Here is a 23698-nt window from a genome sequence, read left to right as displayed (position 1 = left end):
TCTTATGCCAAGTACCTTGTGTTCACCAATGATGTAATCATTGTGTAAGGCCTTCTTAAAAAAACTAAGAAAGGCCATTCGGCCCATCAAAGCTGAGGTCCTTTGTAGACTAGGTTATTTGCACTCAAAAAGGGAGCAGAGAACTAAAGGTTACCGTGAAAGAAAGAAGTCTGAGCAGACTAGCTAAAAATCTTAGAAGGAACGAATTTTCAAAAAATTGTCTATTTCTTCTATAGGTTTAAAAAGAGTTCTCAAAGTTCACTGCCATGGAGTATACAAAGGGATGTGAATGAATGCTAAACCATGACATTCTGTTAGCATTGTTCTTATAATGTTACATTGTAAGACTGTTTTCCACCTCATTTCTTCAGTATTTAACTTAGTTTCATCAAATCCTATTTATTTGAAATCGGTAGTGACATAAAACAACAGACTTGAGCAGAAAAAAGCAGTAATAAGAAATCAAAGGCAAGGTTATCAAAACTACATCTTTCACAAATGAAGGTTTTTATTTTTTTATTTATAAAAATTATTTTTTTGGAGGATTCTTGGTAGAAATCGTCATTTTTCTGGAGTCATAATTTTCTCATTAGACAATGAAGTATTGAAATGACACAATCAGCAAAATATTATATTACTAAAGCTAATAATAATTTTATTCTTCTGCCCTTTTAGACAAAATCATTTTTTTAAAGCATGAAGAGCATTTTAACCCACATACTGTATGGTATACAAGGTGAGTTACGGTCCAAAAAAGAAAACAATGACGATAGGTACATTAAACAACGACTATTGCACTACTCCAATAGAAGGGTTAATTCTAAATATACAGTAAAGAAAAAAATAAATCTAACAATTCTACACTCTGCTCTTGTTTTCCTTGAACAATTAGACTAATGTGTGCAATGGTATCATTTTACGTGATGTATAGATGACAGCTTGTAATAGATGTGGAATGTAAGTTATTCAGCAAGATTTCTTTAATGCAATTAATTTGGCATTCCCACACAAAACACTTTATTAATGAGCCAGCAGGTACACAAAGTAATGACAGACAGCAATTGTGCTACATTGCACCACGAGTATTTATAATTTCTTCCACAGTCGGAAGCCCCCATCAATTTCTTTCTTTGCAAATTGAACTAACCACTAGTTCCAAATTACAAGCAGAATGTCCACTACTTTGCTACTTTTTAAGTTCTTAGTGGCTGTATATGGTGCACCAGCAGCTTCCTGTGTTCCTGCAATAACACTACCATATTCAGAGCACAACTGCTACAGAGTCAAAGGTATTCACTATCCTTGGACTTTTTCACATCTTATTGCATTACATTATGGAAAGCAATGATTAATTTTATGAATAACACACACATGTTTCAATTTTTGCCTTTTGGATTACATCCCTTTAACTTTTAAATTAGAATATTTTCCATTTATATAATTCTTGTACAGTTTGTGATGTTATGTTGTTTGTGACGGTGGTGGTTTTATTGTATGTACTGTAGTGTTCTACACTTCAGCACCACAGTATTAAAAAGACCTGAACCTTATGCATCAGACTCATTATTTAGTAATGTGAAATAATCCACTGTATTTAATGAATGAAAAATTAAATCGTGTTTTAGCGAAACCTGGTAAATATTATTTAGAAACATCATTGACTCCTAAAGGCATTTAAAATAACTCTTAAATGCCTTTGTTGGTTTAAATATTTCATGTTTGAAACTTGGAGAGTCTTTTTAAATCCTGCAGTTTACTTATAGTATCTAAAGTTATTTAGTGTTAGGAAATGGTGCTTTAAAAACCTGAAATTGAAACTTGGCATTGAGATATTAAATGTATACATTCTAGTAAATAAAGACAGCTTGTACATAAGACTCTGTAGTCTTGTAAATTTAGTCAGTGGAACAGCCAGATAACTGTCATGTTTGACTGATTGTTCAAATACCACACCAATGAATTGTAGATAGCTCCAGGCAGATTGCCTCTAAATTGGCATTACCACTTTCCTAAACTTTTTTACATCCATTCACCTTTTTCCCTGGACATTGGTCATTTTCCCTGGACATCTCTTTATGTGCTTAAGTTATTCTGTGATTTGGATTGCTTTTGCTGTTATGGATTACGTTAACCTTCACTTTGGTGAAGAGAGTGGCAGATTATGGAAAATGTTAACAGTACAGCTCTAACCGAGCAGTTTACAATATACCACATTTTATTTTTTGTATTTAAAAATTGGAACACAATGAGAGGTGCTTACTTTGCAGCACAAAGGCTTGATCTACTGGATGCAAATAATGCTGTAATTGTTGGCACAAGACAAACTAGAGTGTAAATTTTTTTCCATTATAATAAGCGTTTTATATTTCCAAATAATGTTAAGACACACAAAAAAGCTTTTCCTTGATTTTCTGTAAAATAAAGATTATTTACTTCTTTTATCTAAAAAACAGAATTCACAACTTTTATTAAAAACTGTTCATTTTAGAGGAATTGCCTGTAATCTAAATTAATCAGTAACTTAGATTCAAAGTATTTTCAGGTATTACACACTGAATTTTCTACTTTTGTAGAAGTGTTCACAGTAGATGAAGCAGACAAGCATTTTTTTCTACATTTACATATGTAGGCCTATGCAGAATAAGGATAAAATATACACCACCTCTGGCTGCAAATGTCCTAAATTGCACATTTTATGCCTCACTGTATTTTCACACTTGTCCTCAATTAGATCTAACACATCCTCATCCTGTAGTGAAAGTAAAATGCAAATCATACCCCAAAGAATATAATAGGATTAAAGAATATTGCATTCATTTGACACTTTTCATCACACAAAATATGACATTTTTAGAAAAATATTAAACCAGCTTCACTGTACCACTAAACTGCAGCAGACAACAGAGTGATGTGTGGGATCTATTACGCAACTACTGTCCTTATAAAAAGCAGATCACATCAAGCGATAATTTGCTTTGCCGACTGAATTAGTGGGAAACTTCAGGTACTGTAGATCAAATTGTGCAAGCCCTGAGTGAAATTTTTGTCATAGCAATTGGATCTTAACGATCTGAGTTGTCAGTACCTTTATTTTCTCAACCAAAGGACAGCACCTCGGACAGCATGGTGGTCTCGACAGTAAAATTTGATTTTCACTTTATTTTTTTGGAGTGGCTCTACATAAATTAAATTACGTTATCAACAAAAGTGGGAATGCAGGGATGAAACCAATAAATTGTGCTTTTGTTGTATTACTTTTAATATCTAGTTCTTTTCATTTTGGTTACATACTCTACAGTACAGTCCATCCCTTTGTGTACAAAGGATGAATATAGATACAAGTTCTTTAATTTTTCTGGTGGAAAGGCACTAGGCTTCATTTGTATTTTACTCCTTAGTAAAATGTTAGGGTAATATTTAACCTTCTGTTAGAATGTGGCTGTGTGTCAGTTGAAATATACATATTTCTTAGCATCCATAACACTGCAGAATATACTGTATTACAGTATATGCTGTATAAGCTACTGTACAGTACATTTCAAACTCCCTGCAGATGTGTTGCTGCTGGAAATGTACATGAATTCCACTACCCCAGTAAATTAAATATTTAATCACTACGCACTGATTAAATTGGCGATTGTGATGGTCAGATAGTGAATATAGTTCCTTGCTGTTTCTGTTACACAGGGGGAGCTCCTCTTCTATTTTAGACTTGCCACCAGGTGTGACATGCACTGCTGGACAGTGCCAATACTTTTAAGGTTTAAGCTAACTTATTAGGCTATTAAGTCTTATGAACTCACAGTACAGCTTTAATAACATTTGCTGACAATGGAAAGAAACACTAGAGTTTGTAAACTGTAGGCAAACCTTGCTAGCTGATCAAAATATTTTAGTTCCTAAACTTTCAATGAGTCAAAATGTAATTTCTTTGTTTCCACGTATGTCTTAAAATATCTGTAGAAGAACAAACCATTCTTGATCTTATTTCTCACAAGAATTTCACCTTTAAGTGCTAAAGGCAGTTATTCTCATGACTTTAGCTTTTGCTGTTGTTCACAGCTCAGAAAATCTTTTTTTAATAGCAGTACTTCCTACTGAACAGTGTCTGGAAGAGCTGGTGTAATATCACCATCAGCTAATAAATAATATAGGAGTCTAGCTAGCTAGTGTGTATTGACGAATAATGGTTGAGCTTTCATGTACTACACACTATTATGTCAAAATTCAAAGCCTTTTGCTCTGGTGGAAAAAGTGCTCTTTCTAATTGTAAATATACAGAGTAATCTGATATTTAAAATGAAAGTCCACCATATCTTTTCAGTTTTGCCCTCATACATTTTTTATGGATACTTAAAGATGAAGGAAAATATGCTTTGGAGCAAAACACTTTGGAAAAATGTCCCTGTATACCCAAGCATTCAACAAGTGTTTCAATCCCTCTTTCTAGGATCATGTCTTAAAAGGAATCTTTGTCTTTAAAAGAACATTTTTGCTCCTGCTGTAAAGCCACTTTCCACTGTTAAATAGCTAGGAAAAGAACAGAGATTCAGGATGTTAAATAAGTTGTTTAGGGCTACCTATCCCCTCACAGTTGTAAGGCACGGGGGCTGGACTACCACACATGCTTGAGGGTCATGCAAACCACTCGGTCTGTAAGACGATCCCCAGCAGAGGTTGATCACACATCCTCAGCACAGGGGCACACTCGCATACACATTCTTCTCAAGTCAACGTGTGGGGAAGGCAGGGAGTCTGCCTCAAGCCTGGCTCAAACGCGCAGCCCTTATAAATCTCACTGAGGACACAAAGAGAACTGCAGTCCTAAAAGCTATCTTGGAGAGGAGCTTTGAGACTTCTGCACCGTCCACGGGGGAAGTTACCAATCCTTCAACCAGGACGCCGGACACCTCATTTAAGCCATGCATTTCCAAAGGCAGCTGTGAATATCAATGTTCGCCTGCACAAACATTTTGGATTTTTGCTTTATTCTCATGGGGGTATAGGTACCATTCAGGTTGTTATGACATTTTCACTGTTTTCTAATTGAGAAAAAGGAAAGGCACAGAAAGAAAGGACAGAGAGAGAGAGAGAGACCAGCAAAGGAACAAGTCACCTCAGCTGGTCATTGTTTGTTTGTTGCTTTTCATTACAATGATCTGGGAGATGTTTGCCTATCACTTCCTCTCACTTGTCTTTCTGGCGGTGTTGATGGGGAGCGCCAGCGTGGTGGAACAGCGGAGTAGGGGTGCCGATAGCAACGGGAGGCGATACAGCCGTATCCAACATGGACAGTGCATGTACACCTTCATCCTTCCTGAAAATGACAGCAACTGCCGAGAAGGCAAAGCAGGGCAGTACGACACCAACTCTCTTCAGAGAGATGCTCCGCAGGTGGACCTCGAGTTCTCCACACAGAAGATACAGCATCTGGAGCATGTCATGGAAAATTATACACAGTGGCTACAGAAGGTAAGGAGCATGTTTTTGTCTCCTCCAACAGGATATAATTATGCTGTTTTTCTTCAGTGTATTAGGATGTGGATTGTCTAGACAGCACAGTATAAGTGATACATCATCACTGTCTTTCCTTTTTTTCTTCCTGGTAAACAGGATTCTCGTTACCGTAGTATACTGTCAAGCATGTATTGAATGTACTGAACAGTTTTAAGTTTCTTTTTGACTTTCTTCTTAGGGGGCTGGAGAAGTACATTTTGGGCAAAAATCTGAAATCTGTGTTAAATATCAAAGCACAATTTAATAATCCCCATGTAAAGAAGCAGTGAATTCATGTTAAAATAATGCATTCATGGCCAATTATGTTATGCTCTGTGTTATTATGCTCATGTCCTAGATTCATATGCCTATCACTATTGTATATTTAAATTATTTTTCTTGAAAATGACATGCCATTGCTGTGTTCTTCTCCAGGATAAGTGACTCTCTGATAAAGGTCTTTAGAAGGATTTTCAATTAGTGGATAAAGCAATGGATACTAAATTCTGTGTGACAGACCTTTTGAAATAGGAATATTATTCACTGTAAAACATTTCTTAATTACAAAATCAGAAATGTCCTATGATAGTTAATAATAGGAGAAGATAAAATATTTTTTTTCTTTTTGTTTTAATATAAAAATCTAAAATCCTAACAAATGTGTGAACATTTTTATAATATAGTTGCTAACTATTTCATTTAAATCTTGACATTTTGATTTTCTTTAAACATGTACAACTCCTTTGAGATGCAGTAAAGTTAATTCTATTCCCTTTACATTAATGGACATACTCGACTTCATTATACCTTGTACCATAGTGCTTCATTTTAAATATAACACACACTCCTAAATGTAACACTCCAGGAAGATGCAGGAAATAAAAAGAATCCTCCACAAAGCATTGAGCATATGCTTTAAAATAACATTGAAGCGGTGCAGATACATGAACTACTAAGTTTCTGCTGTTTCTTGGCACATTAATTTGGCAAAGAATTTGCTTTGGTGAAACAAAATCATACCTGACATCATCAGTAGAATTTATTGGATGCACATGCCAAACATGCCATACTAAGATGTGCTAGCATACAGAGTATATACAGTACGGAACTGGTTAAATAAAAACACATCTAATATACTGTAGGAATGTTTAGGAAACTGTTTTTGAAGTTGGTTTAAACAGCAGAATGAAAGCCTTATTTTCCCCCATCCCCTCCACACTTTTGTGATGTCATTATAACTATATTCTTGGCACATTTCATCGTGTAATACATACCTGTAGAATGTTTTTGCCAAATCCTTTTCTCACCCAGCAGTGCCAAACAAAGTTGTATCCTCAATCCTGTTCTGTTGTTTGGTTTAATGTTTTGTTTTTTTGTTTGGATTTTCTATCTGAGAAATTTTACCCTAGCGGCTTTTCTAAAGATGTTACAATGAACAGGTGTTCTGCTGTAATAGTTTTCATTTCATAAGATATGAATTTGTACAGCATGACAGTAGCACAGTGGTTAGCATTGCTAGGGGCTTGGGTTCAGTTCCTTCGGTGCTATCTGTGTGACATTTGTACAGTATGTTCTCCTGGAGTTCAAGTGGGTATTTACAGTATATTGCACATACCCAAAGAAGACTCCACAGTGGAAACGTTGTGTTTTCTTTCTACTTATTCCTATTTAATTTTATGTGTAGAGAGGTGCAATCTTACTACTAAATGTGACGCATTAACTCCTGGAGCAATACATGTCCCCTGCTCATGTACTGTACACTTTACCTTGAGTAATTGTAATCAGGTTATACTGTAGATGACTCTGATCAATGAAAATTATTGATACAGTACTTTAAATTGCAAGATCAGTTTATTCTCGCTGAAACTAAACTGTATTTAATAACATTTAAAGCTAAATAAATGAAGAAAACACCAGTCGAGACTTAATGATTGTTATCAATAGCAATAATTCATGGGCTGTACCTCATTGTCAAGTATTATCTACCATGAACCCCAAAGTAACTTTTGGGAGCAGCACACACTCTCTGGCAAGCTGAGCGGGCGTGGTCTCTAGAGATATCAGGTCCTGTACTGTGCAATCTGGCGAGAGATCTTTTTGATGTTCTCACTTTGCTTCCTCTTTATTGACATTTTTGGGTTCTTCCTCCATCTGGTTCATTTAAGCGCTAAAGACTCCCCGGGAGTTGATATCCATGTTGCATTTCTTCATATTTGCTTTTATCACACCTTTAAAGAGGTTCTTCTGTCTTCCTCTGGTTCAACTGCCTTTACTAAGCTGGCAGAAGAGAATCTTCGATGGGAGCCTTGAGTCTGTAGTTGTTTCTAATGTTTTTTTTAGTTGTGGTGCATTTATTGTGTATACTGTCTATATTTTAAAAATCCAAACTACATTGAATTCAGCTTAAAATGGAATGAAACAGCTTTTAAAACCTGTTCTCTCACTGATATCAATATTGACAAAGCAAAACCTACTCAGTTAATCTGAATTATATGCATTCAATAACATGCTGACTGCATGTCTTATTAAAATTCTGTCATATGAATTAATACTTGAGAAAGTTTTCCTCAAGCAAATTCAGGAACATTTTGACGGGTGTTTATGGAATGCTGTCTGATGAACATTCTTAATTTTTGTTGCTGATCTTTGCTTAAGAACTGATAAAAAGATGGTGGAGAGAATCTAAATCTAGCACTTGAAATTCCTTTAAGTCTGCATTATGGTACGCTATGGATTTAAAATAGTTGTCCCAAAAATAAGAACTAAAAGACCGAATCAAGTCATAATAAATTGGAACATCATATTAATAAAATGTGAGGAATAGGAATATTTGTAGAAGCAGTTTTTTTTCCTATAAATGACAAGATGGACGAAATAGAGATTTGGTTGGAAGCATCACTTTCTCTCTACTGTGTTTTACTAAATTAATTCCTTGGGAAGAAAGTAAAGGTTAGTATACCTTCAAACTCCAAGCTGTTCAATTATTACAGACTTGATTAAGTTGTCACGACAAAATAAATATAAAACTGCTGTTTATATACTGTACCGAGTACTAAAAGAACAATCCTTAATTCTTTCTAGCATTGTTTTACTCTAGTCACAAAACATGAAGGATGTCTGCCATCACCAGCAATCTGATAACAGCACACTTGTCCCCTCATGTAAGAATCACTAGCATGTCAAAAGAAAAAAAAACCTCCATAACAAAACCGAGGCAATCAGATCCAGCAGCACCATATTCCTGATGACTAGTGACGACAAATAATGCTTGTTCCACAAAAAGCTTCCAGGTGAGCTTTAAAATGATCAAGCTTGAATATATATATATATTTTTTAAAAGTGATTTATCCTATCTTATTGAGTAGAACATTTCATACACAAGAACACACATACACAAAAGGGATTGCTAGGGTGCAGCTCTGCGTGAATCAGCCTTCTGCCCTCAGTCTGTCAAACAAGGTTTAGGGGCATGAAAATGGGTGCATTGGGGTTTGCCCATACCTGTGGAAGCACTCAACCGATAACTCAGGTGTGCTTGAGAACAAGCCAAATATTCTGTATAACAAGTACACATTATTCTGCGAAGCAGTGTCTTAGAAACAAATGAAGCTGTTGGGCAATTAAGTCTTTTTTTGTGGTTGTGTGACATTGCCAAACAATGAGGTAATGAGGGCAGCTCCCTCTGTTAATTTAATAGGGAGAACAGGGTAATCTCTGAAAGCCAGTGAGTGCCTTTGACAGTCTGTCTTACGTTTCCATGATATATTTTGCAGAGCAGCATGTTAGGAAAGCAATTAGCCCTGCTGCCTCATGCCTCTTGGATCCTGAATTTGTTTCCTGACTGGGGCACCTGTGTGTTTTCTGTGTGTGGGTTTCCCATGGTCTTACCATATGCACGTTGGCTTTCTCTGAATGTTTTTCTCTGCTATGGGTTTCTCCTACCTTCCAAGGAGAAAGTTGTATTTAATTTGTATTGTTGTGGGGGGGTCTACCTTGAAACGGACAGGCGTCCTGGTTGCTTAGACACTTCCTGTACTGTGAAGAAACAGTTTCGATAAAGGACATACTGGGTTTGTTTTGTCATTGAGCACAAAGAGACAATTAATTCTACTCAATAGTTTTAATCAATGGAGATTAACAAAGTATTTAAAAGTGCATGAATTGTTCCCCTTCTTTTCTGGGTAAAATGAAATGCAAAATGGAAACAACAAGAGGCAACAAATCTATAACAGTAATTGCAAGAACATGTGCTACTGTATATGGCTTTGTGATGCAATAATGTCATATTCAAGTGCAACAACACTGTAGTGCAATGTTGCTGAGCAACGCACTACTAATACATATGAGGTTACATGATTATGGAAAAGTTACCCCACACTTTGAAAAATGCACAGAACAAACTAAAAACTTGTGTTTACCTTGTGGTAATTAGGGAAATAGAGGCCATTCACAGTGCAAGGACAAAAAATGCAAATTGGAAAAGAATTTGAAAAGTTTTTAAACATCCTCCTTCAGAACAGAGATGGAAAATAATGCACATTAGGACCATAAAAAAATTATTTAGTTCAGAGCATGCAAAACAAAGTAAAAACTATTTCCCTAGTCAATGGCCCCTGAAAAACAATGTAAAGACAACACTGATTCACTATTTTGTTCATGATAATAAATCAGTACAACAAAGTAATTTAAATAGCACCCATCTCGAGCTTACTTGTATGAAAGCACAGTAAAATGACTCTTTTGTTCTTTGCTCCTTTGCTCTTAGTTTACAAATTTAAGTGATTTGTGTCGACACCTGTCAGATGTTTAATGTACAGAAGCTCTGATCTGCTCTATCAAGGGTAATTTATTGTAAAGTTATTAAGTAAAGATGCATATCATAGTTGAAATATTATGTAGACGAAACTGAAAAAGTGTTTTAGATATTGGTACTTTTAGTCAGTTGGTTACAAAATTAACCATTACAAAAATAGAAGAAAAAACAACTTCCTTTGCAAAAACAAAAGTAGAGGAAACAATGTAATTCATGAAAACATTCCAGTGCAGTCAAATGTGGCTTCTGTTTGTTAAAAGACTGTTCTTCTTGTAAGAAGAATGATTTCACAAGATTCTTTTGATCTTTTATTACTTGAAACTGTCCCTCCAGTGCCTTACCTTGTGAACAAGTTCCATAGTTTTATGTGCATAGGAAAAACCTTACAGTTTGACCTAATCTTCTGTGACAAAATAGTAAAGAATGTAGGAAGAAGATAAAATATATTTTTGGTAGCTGGTTTCAGACAAAAAAATGCTAGGTTCTCCTACAGTGTTTAGAAACGTTTCCTACACTTTAACCAAGTATCACTAACCTTCTTTATGAGTGACTCGATTTGAAACCTCAAGTTAATCTTAAACGTTTATACTCATTTGCTCCCTTTCTTTTATCCCCAGGACAAGTAATTGAAGATTTTTAGACCTATCTAATGAGCAGCTGGCCTTTAAAGGACTGCAGACCATTTATTTCTGGGAAATATAGGCTTTTTTTTTTTTAAAGTTGGCATAGGAAACCAAGAAACCTCAAGTCACATTCTTCATTTTTATCGAGGAATCTGTGAAATTGCCTGCCAAATACTTTTGTAGTGTATGAGTAGGCATACCCATGTTTTTATATTTAATTGTATTTATTCCATTTCATTCTAGTACACTATAAAACACAGAAACTGCAGGACCAATGAAGACAACAAGAGATGTGCAATTCTTCATTATTTGAAAGGTCATTATGAGATAAGATCACTTTATTGGCCATATACAATTTCTTGTATTAGGAATTTGTCTTTTCGCGTACCCCAGCTTGCTCTCCATGAGACACAGACACATAGACAGGGGGAGAAGCTTGGGGTCGGAGTCATTTATACGGCGCCCCTGGAGCAGTTGGGGTTAAGGGCCTTTCTCGGGGCCCAACGGAGTAGGATTCCTCTACTGGCCATATCCTGTGGCTGGCAGAGGAATCCTACTCCTACTGTACTATAGTGTTGTGCGGCAGTAATATCAATGTAAACAGCAAAGTAATGCTACACTGTGGCTGGCACTGACAGCCATTTTGACAAATATATACAAAAAGCATTTGATAAATTCATTGCCGACTTCCACTAACAAACAAGGTGGAAGTGCAGACTGCAAATCTAAAATGAGCATCACGTAAAGCTTTCCAATTATTTTGACAAATAGTTCAAGTTGGTTTTTTTTTCTGAATTTTGCATTCTAATATGATATCATGTCAGAAAGGGGCAATTTTAAAGCAATCCTTCTTATATCGCTGTCAGATGACCACACAGAATTAGTGAACACTGGAAAAAGAGCTTGCTAATTCCAGCACAACTTCCTTTGCATCAAAGTTTGTTTTTGCTGTTGATATGGTCCAAGACTAACAAATTGACGATGCAGTACTGGTTGACGGTCAATCGACTGAAAAGCTTTTCCTTCCTGTCTTCCTTAATAAATAAATAGAAATTAAATGGAGTGTGTTGAGCAAAAACAATCTTCAACCCCTTTGTACCATCAGTAACTGTGAAAAAGCAAATACTGTCCAACACTTAACACCTACAGTATACCTATTTATATGTGAAATATAACTAAACCAATAAATACATTGTTGAAGCCTTTACCAAAAATTGAAACATTTCTTATTTCGAACATTAAAAATGTTACGAACAAGAAGAGGCCAGAAAGACATTCTAGTTTGCTTGAATAATAGCTTGTTACTGATCTGGAGATATCAGCTTGTTTCCTGAGAATCACCCATCCAATTAAATCAGTTTATACATGTACTGTACAATTTGTGTGGGCTGTATGTGTCAGACATGTAAAGATTTCCTTTGTATTTTCTGTCCTACTGTATGTACAAAACCTCAGAATATTTATTTGTGACAAGGTCCTTTTTGATTCTGAATGGGATGTGCAACGCCACCAGTCTTCATGACTTTTAACATTTTGAATAAAGTTGTACTATATTGTTAGAATGGATTTGAAAAATAGATAATTACCTCCAATCCATTGATATTTCTTCTTACTTTTAATAATGTTGTTTCTGGCTTTTTTGACATTTGACAGTTTGACATTTGACATGTTTCAGCTATACCTTACTCCTTAAGCACAAAGTAATGGGTGGGTTCATTTTCTTCTATGTAAAGGGAGTGTTGAGTTTTTGCCAGTTTCCTTGCAAACGATGTATTCTTTAAAATATCCTGTACAAGCTTAATTAATGACCCTCATGCAAACGCTGTGGACAAGATTGATTCATTTTTAATTACATTTATATTTAATGTTTTTTTAAGTGCTTTATATATTTATTTTATTCAGTTTTTAACATTCAGCTTGAGGCAATATGCAATTGATTATGTGTTTTCAATAAATTGTGAATTTCCTGCAATCTGTTTTACTTGTCCTTTACCTCTAAGCAACATTTATTTATTTTTCTATTAAAATATGCTTTCAACAGGTATCTTCAGTACAGTATATGTCATTTTTCAATTAGGGAAACAGATTATTATTAAAAAATAATGTTTAAATAATATGTTTATATTACTAAAAAGAATCTTCATACCTGCATCTCTGAATTGGATGAAGTGGGTAGAAAATAGATAGATGAATAACCTTTATAGATGTATTACGAATATTCAGCATTTTGTAGTTCCAGACATTTTTACAGGACAAATGTTAAAACAAAGTAAAACAGTGGATGAATGGAATTAGCCATGGATAATACTTTATTATTAATTTTAAATCAGAAAGATTTCCCACCTATGTCCAAATTCATATGCATAACATTGTAAGATTCCATGTGACTATTATTACAAAAGATGTGGCAATTAATTATCATCTGGAGGAACACTCAGTTAAATAACTTTAAAAAATAATACTTATAAAATATTAAAAACACAAGTGCTCTAATTACTTGCATCATTTTATTTAGTGAGACCCAGCTGATATACTGTAGCAATAAAAACAAATTCATATGTTTTACATTATACTGTAGCAATAAAATTGTGAGCTACTGTACAATATGTATGTAGTCCTCTTCATAAATGTTATTAGATTCTAACACACCTCAATCAGCCATGTTCTTCTTAATAAAGAAGCCAATTAATTAAATCTCAAACATTGCAGTCATCTTAAAAGTGTGACATCCGGAGCTTGGGTTTGAAAAATAAACACTCCTTTTGTAATGGCTACATTTATACTCTCCTGTAACATTCAAATTAAACTGTCATTTTTAATAAATTAAGATTGTTAAACTGGCAACTAATTTTCCCGTTTAATAGAGTGCAATAAATTGAAAAAAATAATCTGGTCTGATGTATGGAGAGTTTTTTTTTTTAAACAAAAAATCAGTAGTGCAAGTAAGAACATCGGTCACATTTTTACTGCCTCTCAACGTATGTTTAGCTGGCGATATCAGAAATTAATCATAGTCAACTATTGCACACCTCCGTTTAAGCACAGAAACATTTACACATACAGGTACAATTCATGATTTCTTTAGGCTGCAGTGGTCACCAGAACAAGCAGACTGCAAGTGGATGGATGGAATCAGTTAGCTTCTGAGTGAAAGTTATCAAACTATCGACTAACAGGAACAGGTAAGCACAAAATTCTACAAGCATCTAAAACTGAATTATACTGATTCAATTGTGAGTGCAAATTGCATGTCCAACATGAAACTCCGTTTTGTGTCGGTATTAACGGCATTAAGTAGACCTAAACTCACTTAAGTCTGCAATAAACATAATACAGTTAGCCTACTTGTATAGAGTAAGTATGTGACAATGTTAAATGAACTTCTGCTAGTTGATATTTCCCATCACAATTCCTGCAGTTTTTTAAATTGAGATTTTCATGAAAATATAAAAACCCATACTGTTACTTCAGACATTGCATATGCTTTTTTCTCTATGTGGTGTATAGCTTTTGAAAGATTAGCTGTATTAATGCTTAGTCCGGTAGTGTCTTTTGGAAATCTCTTCTAATTGGCAATTGTAAAACCTTGTGATAATATCTGAGTTTATTACCCCAAAGAAAGGAAAGGCTGCTAAATCTTAGAGCTCTCAGCTATATTTAAAAACAAACAAAAGTATTTTATGATCAAGTATCCCTTCAATATTTCTATGCTCTGTAATAAAGAACAGAGCTGGGTTCTTCAAAACAGTTCTGTCTGTCCACACTGGAAACTTTGCCAAAGCTATCCAGAACTCTCTTTTCTTATCTTGAGAACTACTTCCTAGACTTCCCTGCTGATTGCAAATCAAAACACCCCATTTGGAAAGAACCAAAGGCCCGATTTAACGCAAATAGTGAAGAGTTCAATGAGGAAAGGCTAATAAATAATGTGCAAAAAAATAAACATAACTGGAAAAACTGAGCAAATGAAAGTAGAATCTGCATGTGGAATATCCGATTACAGACAAACAGTTTTCACTCCCACATACCTTGTAATGCTTTCAGATATTTTTCCTTGTATGACAGCTAAGCGTTGCTTTTCCAGAGCTTTTACAGCAGTGCCGTGTGGGACAGCAGTTGTAAAACTTCAGGCAATGGGTGCTACAACCAGCCTTATGTCATTTGATTCACAAACCAATATAAGAACAAGGGATTCACTGTGTAAATCGAAATGCATTTACTGTTTACTGTTCTTTTTAACACATACCACGATAGGTGAAGTCGTATTGAAATGAATTTGAAAGACTTGCTATATATTTGAGTTTCTGTTCAATAAATGTATTCTTTGCAAGAACCAGACGTCCATTATAGCAACTGATTATTTGTCTCTAAAAGGCTGACGGGTTTCACTGACAAGCTGACATTGTCACATTTCTGTAAGTTCTGTAATTTGTGCGCATTGAGATTGTGCTTATGTGCCATCAATTGTTTCAGAGATCATGCAAGTGAAGAATAAGTGTGTGCACATGGTTCAATGTGTCAATTCATTAGGAGAAACAGAAATTCTCAGACTGTAGCCTCAAAGGTCTATAATGTGTTTTTGTATAAACATTGGATTTTGGACTTGATAACGTCAGGCTAAAAAATTAACTTTACATTTTCTCCTGAAAGACTCCAGAATATTATTGTCCTGTATGATTTGTAGAAAACCAGATTGAGGATGTCAATGATGGTATTTTATTAATGGTCTGTGCCTGTTCATGGTGAGCACTCAAGCCTCTTTCAAATGGCTTGTGTTACAAAAGGGCATTGTAAAATACAGCAGTAGAATTACAACTTACGTGTTCGAAGGTCTGTGTACTCAAGGTCATAGAATAAATTACACATCTTTACACGCGTTTAGTTTTTTTAGCAAGAAAAATAGACAAATGAAAAACAGGATGTCGCCAATGAAATGGAGAACACAGCAGTAGTTTAAGAATATGAATATCTGTAGTTTAAAAAAGTTCAATACTACAAAAGGACATCTTGCTTTTTGTTTTTTACCCATGTCTCAAAAGAGCTCAGAATCTTAGCTTCAGCAGCTAGGCTGAATACAGTAGTTTGCTCCATGCCTATGTCAACCTCTTATTCAAAGAAGTACTGATAAGTACTGACAGAAGCATTGCTAAATGTAGTCAAATTGTCCAAGTGCAATTCCTTTAATTTTCACACATGTTCTTGTAACCTTGTTTCATTGTTCTGCTTGAATTAGGTTTAGGTTTGAAGAAGGACAAGGAAGAGCCAGATTAATAGTTACTAACAGACGAATCAAGAGGGTAAAATGTCCCGAGAAATGCAATTTGAAATACTTAAACAGGTGGCTGCAGTAAGATCTTACAGGGCACATTTGATCATAGGAAGTCAGCAGATCAGAGACTGAGAAGAGACAATATTTCAGATGAAAGAAATTAACAAGCTGAATTCTAGCCAGTATTGCTGGCATTTAGCATCAATGGCTACACCAATTTCTATCAGCTGGAATCTACTGAAAGTGAACAGTACACATTTAGTAAGTATAACATTATTTTAGTCCAATTGAGAAAAAAAAATGGAAGCAATTTGAATCATGTGGAGAAATGCCTTTTTTCTGCTACATATTTTTTAAATGAGTTAATTTATTAAGTTATTCATCTGTACAATGAACATTGACTATGCCTGTGGCTGATTTTTATTCTTTCACTGGATTATTTTATTATTGGTGTATTTTATTATGCAAAGGATTAATTATCAGAAATCTATTGGTGGCTACGGTTTGTATAAAGTTTGAAAAATAATGTTTTGGTTGACTTGAATTGCAAGCACAATTTAATCACATACTCTTGTGAGAAATGGAGCTCTGCTTCAACTGAAGTAATCAATTACTGTATTCCTAGCTCTGCCAATGACCCTAGAATAACAATTCAAACTTTGCTGTTCAATTTTGCACTGAAAATATAATATAGTTTCCAATGTCCTGGATGTAAAAGGAATGCAATACTCTACTCAGTCATTGTGTGGAAAAGTGAAAGGTTTTTTTTTACTTACTCCACATGCCCAGAGAATGATCAGTCATGTGCACAGATTGTAACATTAAAGTGCATTTGAACATGGAAACTTAATGCCTGCCAAATGAAAAGCTGTTTGAATATTTAGTTGTTTTTCCTTCATTTGTGAGGAGGGAGGATTCATACCAAGCAACAAGAAAAGTCTGTGTGATTTGAAAAGCTAAACTCATGATTTTGTAGATGAAAAAATAAAAGGATCAAAGAAAAGTTATATTGCTGTACTGAAACATTAACTGAACAGTTGATTTTGACCATGAAAATGGAAGCATGGGAAATCATCCACTCTCCATTCAGGTGACCAACATTAAATACTAATTGAACAAAAATTACAATTATAAAAAACTAATGAATGCTATTTGGTATAAATATATATACAGTATATGATATAATCATTATTGGAAAATAAGATTGCTTCAGTTAATCATTAAAAACTTTTAACCTTTAAACTTTTGCCTGTCCAATTTAATTTTTAATAATTAAGATTTTGTTCTCTAAAGTGTAAAGAGAAGATTATAGGGAAGTGCAGAAAATAACATGATTACTTCTGCTTTACGTCACATGAAAGGGATTCTAAAATTCTTATATTTTTTTAAATATTAGCAAGTCAAAGATTCATTGTGTTAGTACCCCATGCCCAAGGGACTCCAAAGACTGATTTATTTTGCAGGTCATTGGATGTGCTAAAATGTATCGGTTTACCCAGTTTTTGTTTCGGCGTGATGAGTGTTACTCTCTGACTGCTTGTCCTTAAGAAAACATCCCTGCACCTCTTCTGTTTTCACTGCTTGGCTTAGTGTTAGGATAAACGGAATGTTGTCCAGTGTTCTGTTTGCCTTGTCTGGGACACAGGCCAGCATTCTCACATTCTGAGGAATAACATGTCATGGGCAAAGTGGTCCTAATTGTTACGATTCAGATAACCAAAAGACATTGCAGACTGGTGGCATGAGAGTTCTCATCCTGATATGTGATTTACTTAAAACTAAGAGGGTATTTGTCGGAATGTCTGTTGCCTTTTGTCTTTATCGGGGTAACTCTTTATGCTGTTTTAAAAAAATGGAATATTATAGAACTCCCCTAAAAAAACAAAACAAAGTGCATGGTCTTACCTGAGATACACAGTAGTAATGCTCATGGAAATGCTGGAATTCTCTGTGTCTTTTTCAGTTTGTGACAAAATATAGAACCATGCCATAGCAGTTACTGTAACTATTATAGACTCAGAATCTAGCATGGTCTCTACCCTCTGTAACTTTACCTACTAAACCTCTGTGGTTCTAGGTGGCATAAAAGGAGGAAAAATCTCTTTCCTTGCTTTTCATATACAACTAAGGCTAATTGGATATTTGCTCCAAGTTAATTGTGCACAGGTGTTGTTAATAAAGGGTTGTGATCTAGCTGTATAAGGGTGTACTAAACAAGACCTGCGTGTCTCTTTCATAGAGGCTAGAAATGTAGTGTGAGGCTGCTTTGCTACAGTTTGTTGATTACATAAGGGAACAAGACTACTAATAAGAATTGGTTTGTTTGTGTCAATGTTATAAGAGGATTAGCCACTCAAGCTCCCAGGGGAAAAGCATAAATAAAACTCTTCTAGAAGGAAAAAGCTTTCTTCTGTGTGAAGACAGAGGTTATTTTAAGACCCAGAAAACTCTTCTAATAAGAGTATGAAATACGTGGTTAACATCAAAATTAATATCACTGGTGTGCAGGGGTTTCTCCCTGTGTATTTTTAATCCATATGATTTGCTTTAAGGTGTGCAATTGACTTAATGAGCCAAACATCTAGCTAATGAACAATTAACAAAAGTTAATTGACCTCTGTCTGAATGCAATAATAGTGGATCACATGATTTACAATAATTCATTCTTTTTTTACAAAGTCTCTCAATCAGGTAGTGAATTTCAAGCAAAGATTCAACTGTGATGACCAAGGAGTTTTCAGAACAACTTGGGGACAAAGCTATTCAATATAAAACACAGATAAGGAGAAGGGTATACAACATTTTCAATGCATCTCTTTGAATATGCTGGAGTTGAAGTGGAAGACAACCAGATAACTACCTAAATAAGCTGAACAGACTTACAGATTTTAGTGGCTGAGATAGGAAACAAGGCATGGCTCAGCACTATCCAGGTACAGTACCCCCACAAAGGTCAAATCATCATAACACTTTTTAATTGCCATTTATCCAGTTCAGGGTCACAGTGGCCCAGATCCCATCCTGGAAAGGTGAACAAGGTGAAATACACCGTGGACAGCACCTTAATAATACTGCAAACGTGGTAAATGGTTTTGTGATCAGACAAGACAAAATTTGAACTTTTTTTGTCTACAGTAGGTGCAAAGGATTACATCTGACATGAGCCCATCATAGTGCATCAGTCAGTGAACACCATCAATACTGTCAAGCACATTGGTGGCAGTGTGATTTTATAGTTCTGCTTCTCATCAGCAGCGATTGGGAAACTTGTCATGACAGATGTGAAGAATTGGCATTTTTTAGAGAAAAAAATCTTCATACTTAAAACTAAGCCAAAATCTCACCTTTTGGGGGGAATAATACAGAGCACAAGATCCGGAATATACTGAAGTGGCTTAAGAATAAGAAACTTAATGTCATTGAATGGCCTAGTCAAAGTCCTGATTTGAATCCTACTGAGAAGGTTCTGAGAAGCTTTTGTCGACATTCATTGTAATTGAGTTTGCCTTCAGTCTTCAGTATGAGAATGAGGCTTTTGAATAAAATATGAAGTCTAAAAATGTCTGCATCATTTTGTTATTTCACAAAATGGGACACCATGAAAAAGATCTGAACATTTTTATGTCACTGTAACACAAATGTAAAATGTTACAAATGTTATTGTTTTGACATTTTGGAATGTTAGTTTCTTCCTTTTTTTCTTTTTTTCTTTTTTTTGTAAAAACAGCATTCTATAAACTGATATATCAAACTGTATGAATACATAGAAAAAAGCCATTTTATTTCAATCTTAAGAATATTGTTTAATAGTAAATGACACTAATTGGAAATGTTTACCTAAAGTTTTCTTTTATTTGAATTGAGTTGATCCAAACCATGAGTAATAACAGTAAACACTAACAAAGTGACTTTCAGTTGTTTAAAACCCTTGGGAAAAATAGTTCTCCACAACAATGCATTGTAGCCTGTTTTATTTTGACCATTAGTCTTTGTGAAGGTTTTTGCAAGGCAAATCTGTTCCCAATTTTCGTTTTTTCCTTAATTGACTTGAAACTGCCAATCCAGCAACTGTCAAATGACTCTCAACATATAGTACATGTAGATGATTATGATTTACTGAATGTTAAGTAAAATAAAAAAGGGAATATATAAAATTAAAACACTTGTTCAGTCACATAGGAAATTATTTTAAAAGCTCTAAATAACAGCAAGTGTATCAACATGGAAAGGTATTGTGAAATAACTTTTTGCAGAATGCAAGCTTCACCATGTTTAACACTGTTCGTACATTAGAAATCTTTACCATGTACCAGATATCACGCTCCTCAGATTAATTCAATTGCTAAGCTTAAAGGCAATGAAGATGTTAGTTGCAAATGCTACACTTCCCTCTGGACCACAATCTCCAATCTAATGTCCTAGTATGATGACCAGAGAGAGGTACTGTAGAAGGTCCTTTGAATGAGATGTTTATGAGGATCAAACTATATCAGTCATTAAAGATCAAATGGCATGTTTTGTAAGAGTAGGGATATTTAGGGATACACGATCCTATGTCCAGAATCTTTGTGCTGTCACTCTGTCCTTGTACAATCTGGCTGTCCTAAAGATCACCATTAATTTAATTAGGAAAATATTGGATTTCAGCATTTTCCACATGGTATTCTTTGTAATAGGACTGCAGCCTCAAGCCTCTTAGATTGGTGTTGCAGTTTACAAGGAGAGGACAAAATTAAGGGGTGTTTTATGTTCCTTTGAAAAGCACTATGTCAATACAAGGATGTATGATCAGTAGTAGTATAGTGGTAGGAACAGAAGTAGTAATACCAACAAAGGTGTGCTTGGACACAACTTGAATGCCTCATATTAGACAATCTAATAAATTACAAAATTTACAAGAGGAAATGTGGTTAATGTGTGTTATGGAGATACAGTACCTGAACTGCCTGAAGACCAATCCAAAAAAACTGGCATAATATCAGACCCATGGGAAGAAGATGCTTTAGATACAGGCAGTGGAAAAGTGTGATTTATGATTGAGCAGGAAAGCTTCAAAACAAAATGAATCCAGCTGGCTGAAGAGAGCCTAAAGCAAATGAATGTACAACTCTTAGATCAGACAGTTTAGTCTACAGAAATCTTGTTCATTGTGGCGATCCCATTACTACAATCAATGGAGATTAATTTTGGACTGCCAACATAAACAAAATTCTTAGCCATATTTATAAATTTGAGTGTTCAGTATTCTTGGCCGTGAAGTCTCTCTCACAAATTGATTATATTGAAATGGCAATTAATCTGATAATTTGTTGTTTCTGAAACTGACTGACTACCCATTATTTCTCAGTGTAGTGTAATTGTATAAATTATATTATAATTAGTTAGGATGTTTTGTTCATTTGAATATATTTTTAGAAGCAATGACAGATACGTTTCTTTAACATATACTTAATTACTCCTGTAATTGTTATTGTAATATACTATTCATTGAAATGCCACCTTAGTCCTTTTTATCTATCACACTGAGAAATGCCTTTCATAATCCTTTATAACACATACCTGTATGTCTTTATAGTTTAATCTTTAAAATATATTTCATTTGTCTGATGTCACATTTAACAATACATTTTAAAATTATGGGTAATGAAGTAAAATTTGGTTTTTCAGGACTGTGTAGTGGTGTAACAAAAAGTGGAATACAGCACAGACCTCATGTTATAATAAGACACAGGGAAACAGAAATACTTTGCTAAATGCAACATGGACAAACAGTAAATAAGATAAAAGATTTTGAAACAACACATTGGGATTGGGAGTGTTCCTAAGATCAAAGGGTTCGACAAATGTTGCTTGTGATCTTATCTTCTCTAGTGAATATTACCAGGCACGCAGTGCTGGTGATAACTGCTAATTGTTTGCAAGGCAGAGAGACAGACCATGGGACCTACAGGCACAGTCTGATAGTGAGTTTTAAGGAGGCAATCAAATGGGATCAGACTTGGTGCAGACTTGGTGCTTACAGACAGCTTTTAACACAATTAAACACCACAGCACATCCATAAACCCAGTTCCAGTTATCAGACAATAAAACCTTTTCTACAGTATGTTTCACATTGTAACCAGACTGTGCCACTGCTATTTGCACATCAACATGGACAGCATATTGTAGGACATTTGCTAAGAAGGTTGTGTTCCAATGAATCTTAGTTTTGTGTTTCATCTTGCAATAATAGAGCATATGCACTGCACACAGCAGAACCTATGAAAAGTGTGCTGAGATCTTTGGAAGAGAACAGCATTTTGTTTGTTGGTGGTCATGTAATTGTGTCAGGAGTTGACTTGCTGTTCATAGTACATTTCTTGGTGGTCCTTGGTATACCCATTTTTATAGCAACAAATTAGTATCAACATAATCTTCTCTGTCAATGTGGGAACAAACTTCTTCCCAATGTGGAAAAGGTCATTCAAGTCTTTTAAAGTGGTATCAATGTCATGCACATGTCAGATTTAGTTACAGGTTTAAATCCAAATGAGGGCTTTCTGTCCTGTTGGGCAGAGGATATCTGCCAATTTTACAGATTGAATAGAGAAGCATTCTTTATACAGTACAGTATGTGAGGGTGTAACATCTCATCAAGTCTATGACACCATCAAGTCTTTATTTTCTTGCGTCTAGTAATATGAACACCTCATACTGATGATTTGTGTAGAGTTTCCTAATTGTACAAAGTATCATAAGAGTCTTACTAAAAGGAAAATTGGAATTCTCTTGTCAGAAATGGTGTAATTTAACCTGATTTATCCCATCTAATGTTTTTCTTAAATCTGGGAGTTACATTTCTAAGGTGTTCTAATACATCTTGTCTTGGAGGTCTCCCATAATGTAAATATTCACTTAGAATAAATAGAATGGATTGGCTTGGTGTTCTCCACTTAAATAAAGTTCAGGTTGCCACTCCACAGATTGGAAACTAAAGACTTCAATCATTTTGCTTAAAATTATAGTTTTAACTGTAGCAATCAGACTTTTGAAAACACAAGACATACTTTTCCCTGTTTTGCAGATTTATTTCTGTTTGCAAGCACTTCTTGACGTGAGTTACAGGCATATCATTTTCCATTAAACAAGCCAATAAGCAATACTGCGTAATGTTGTAAAAAGTTTTTTCATCCCATACAACCGTCCTTTGTGCACATTCTCATCTCTCACAGACACTGCAAATCAGTTTGAATGTGAGTGTGTGCAGGTTTGCGTCTCCCTTTTCAGCTAAGCTTTTCAGTAGTAAAGGATGATATAGTATTTTGATCAATGTATAATTTGTGCCACTCTTTATAGGCACATTTTTACACACAAAATTAATAATTACTGCATAGCCATACTGTATATACAGTACTTTCCAGTTGTTGTTTCATACAGAGAATTTTAGTTCACTGCCTCTTTAAGTTACAAATACAGCAAAATAAGGATATATTGCTTATTTTATAAATTGTCAAGGG

The 23698-nt window shown here is 34.8% G+C and overlaps 1 protein-coding gene across 3 annotated transcripts in view; it reads left to right on the top strand.

The window, feature by feature from the left end:
• Positions 1–4669: 4669 nt before the first annotated feature.
• Positions 4670–23698, top strand: part of angpt1 (angiopoietin 1) — a 99741-nt gene continuing 80712 nt past the window's right edge. Inside the window, exon 1 of one of the 3 annotated variants that reach the window (XM_088601913.1) lies at positions 4670–5472. In XM_088601913.1, the coding sequence (XP_088458039.1) occupies positions 5155–5472 (318 nt within the window). In that variant the 5' untranslated portion in view covers positions 4670–5154. The remainder of the gene's footprint in view (positions 5473–23698) is intronic. The other 2 variants (XM_088601910.1, XM_088601911.1) reach the window with 2 other exon arrangements.

Source organism: Lepisosteus platostomus, chromosome 12, assembly GCF_059453375.1.
Source record: "Lepisosteus platostomus isolate fLepPlt1 chromosome 12, fLepPlt1.hap1, whole genome shotgun sequence".
Lineage (NCBI taxonomy): Eukaryota > Metazoa > Chordata > Actinopteri > Semionotiformes > Lepisosteidae > Lepisosteus > Lepisosteus platostomus.
This window is presented reverse-complemented; position numbering and strand designations above follow the sequence as displayed.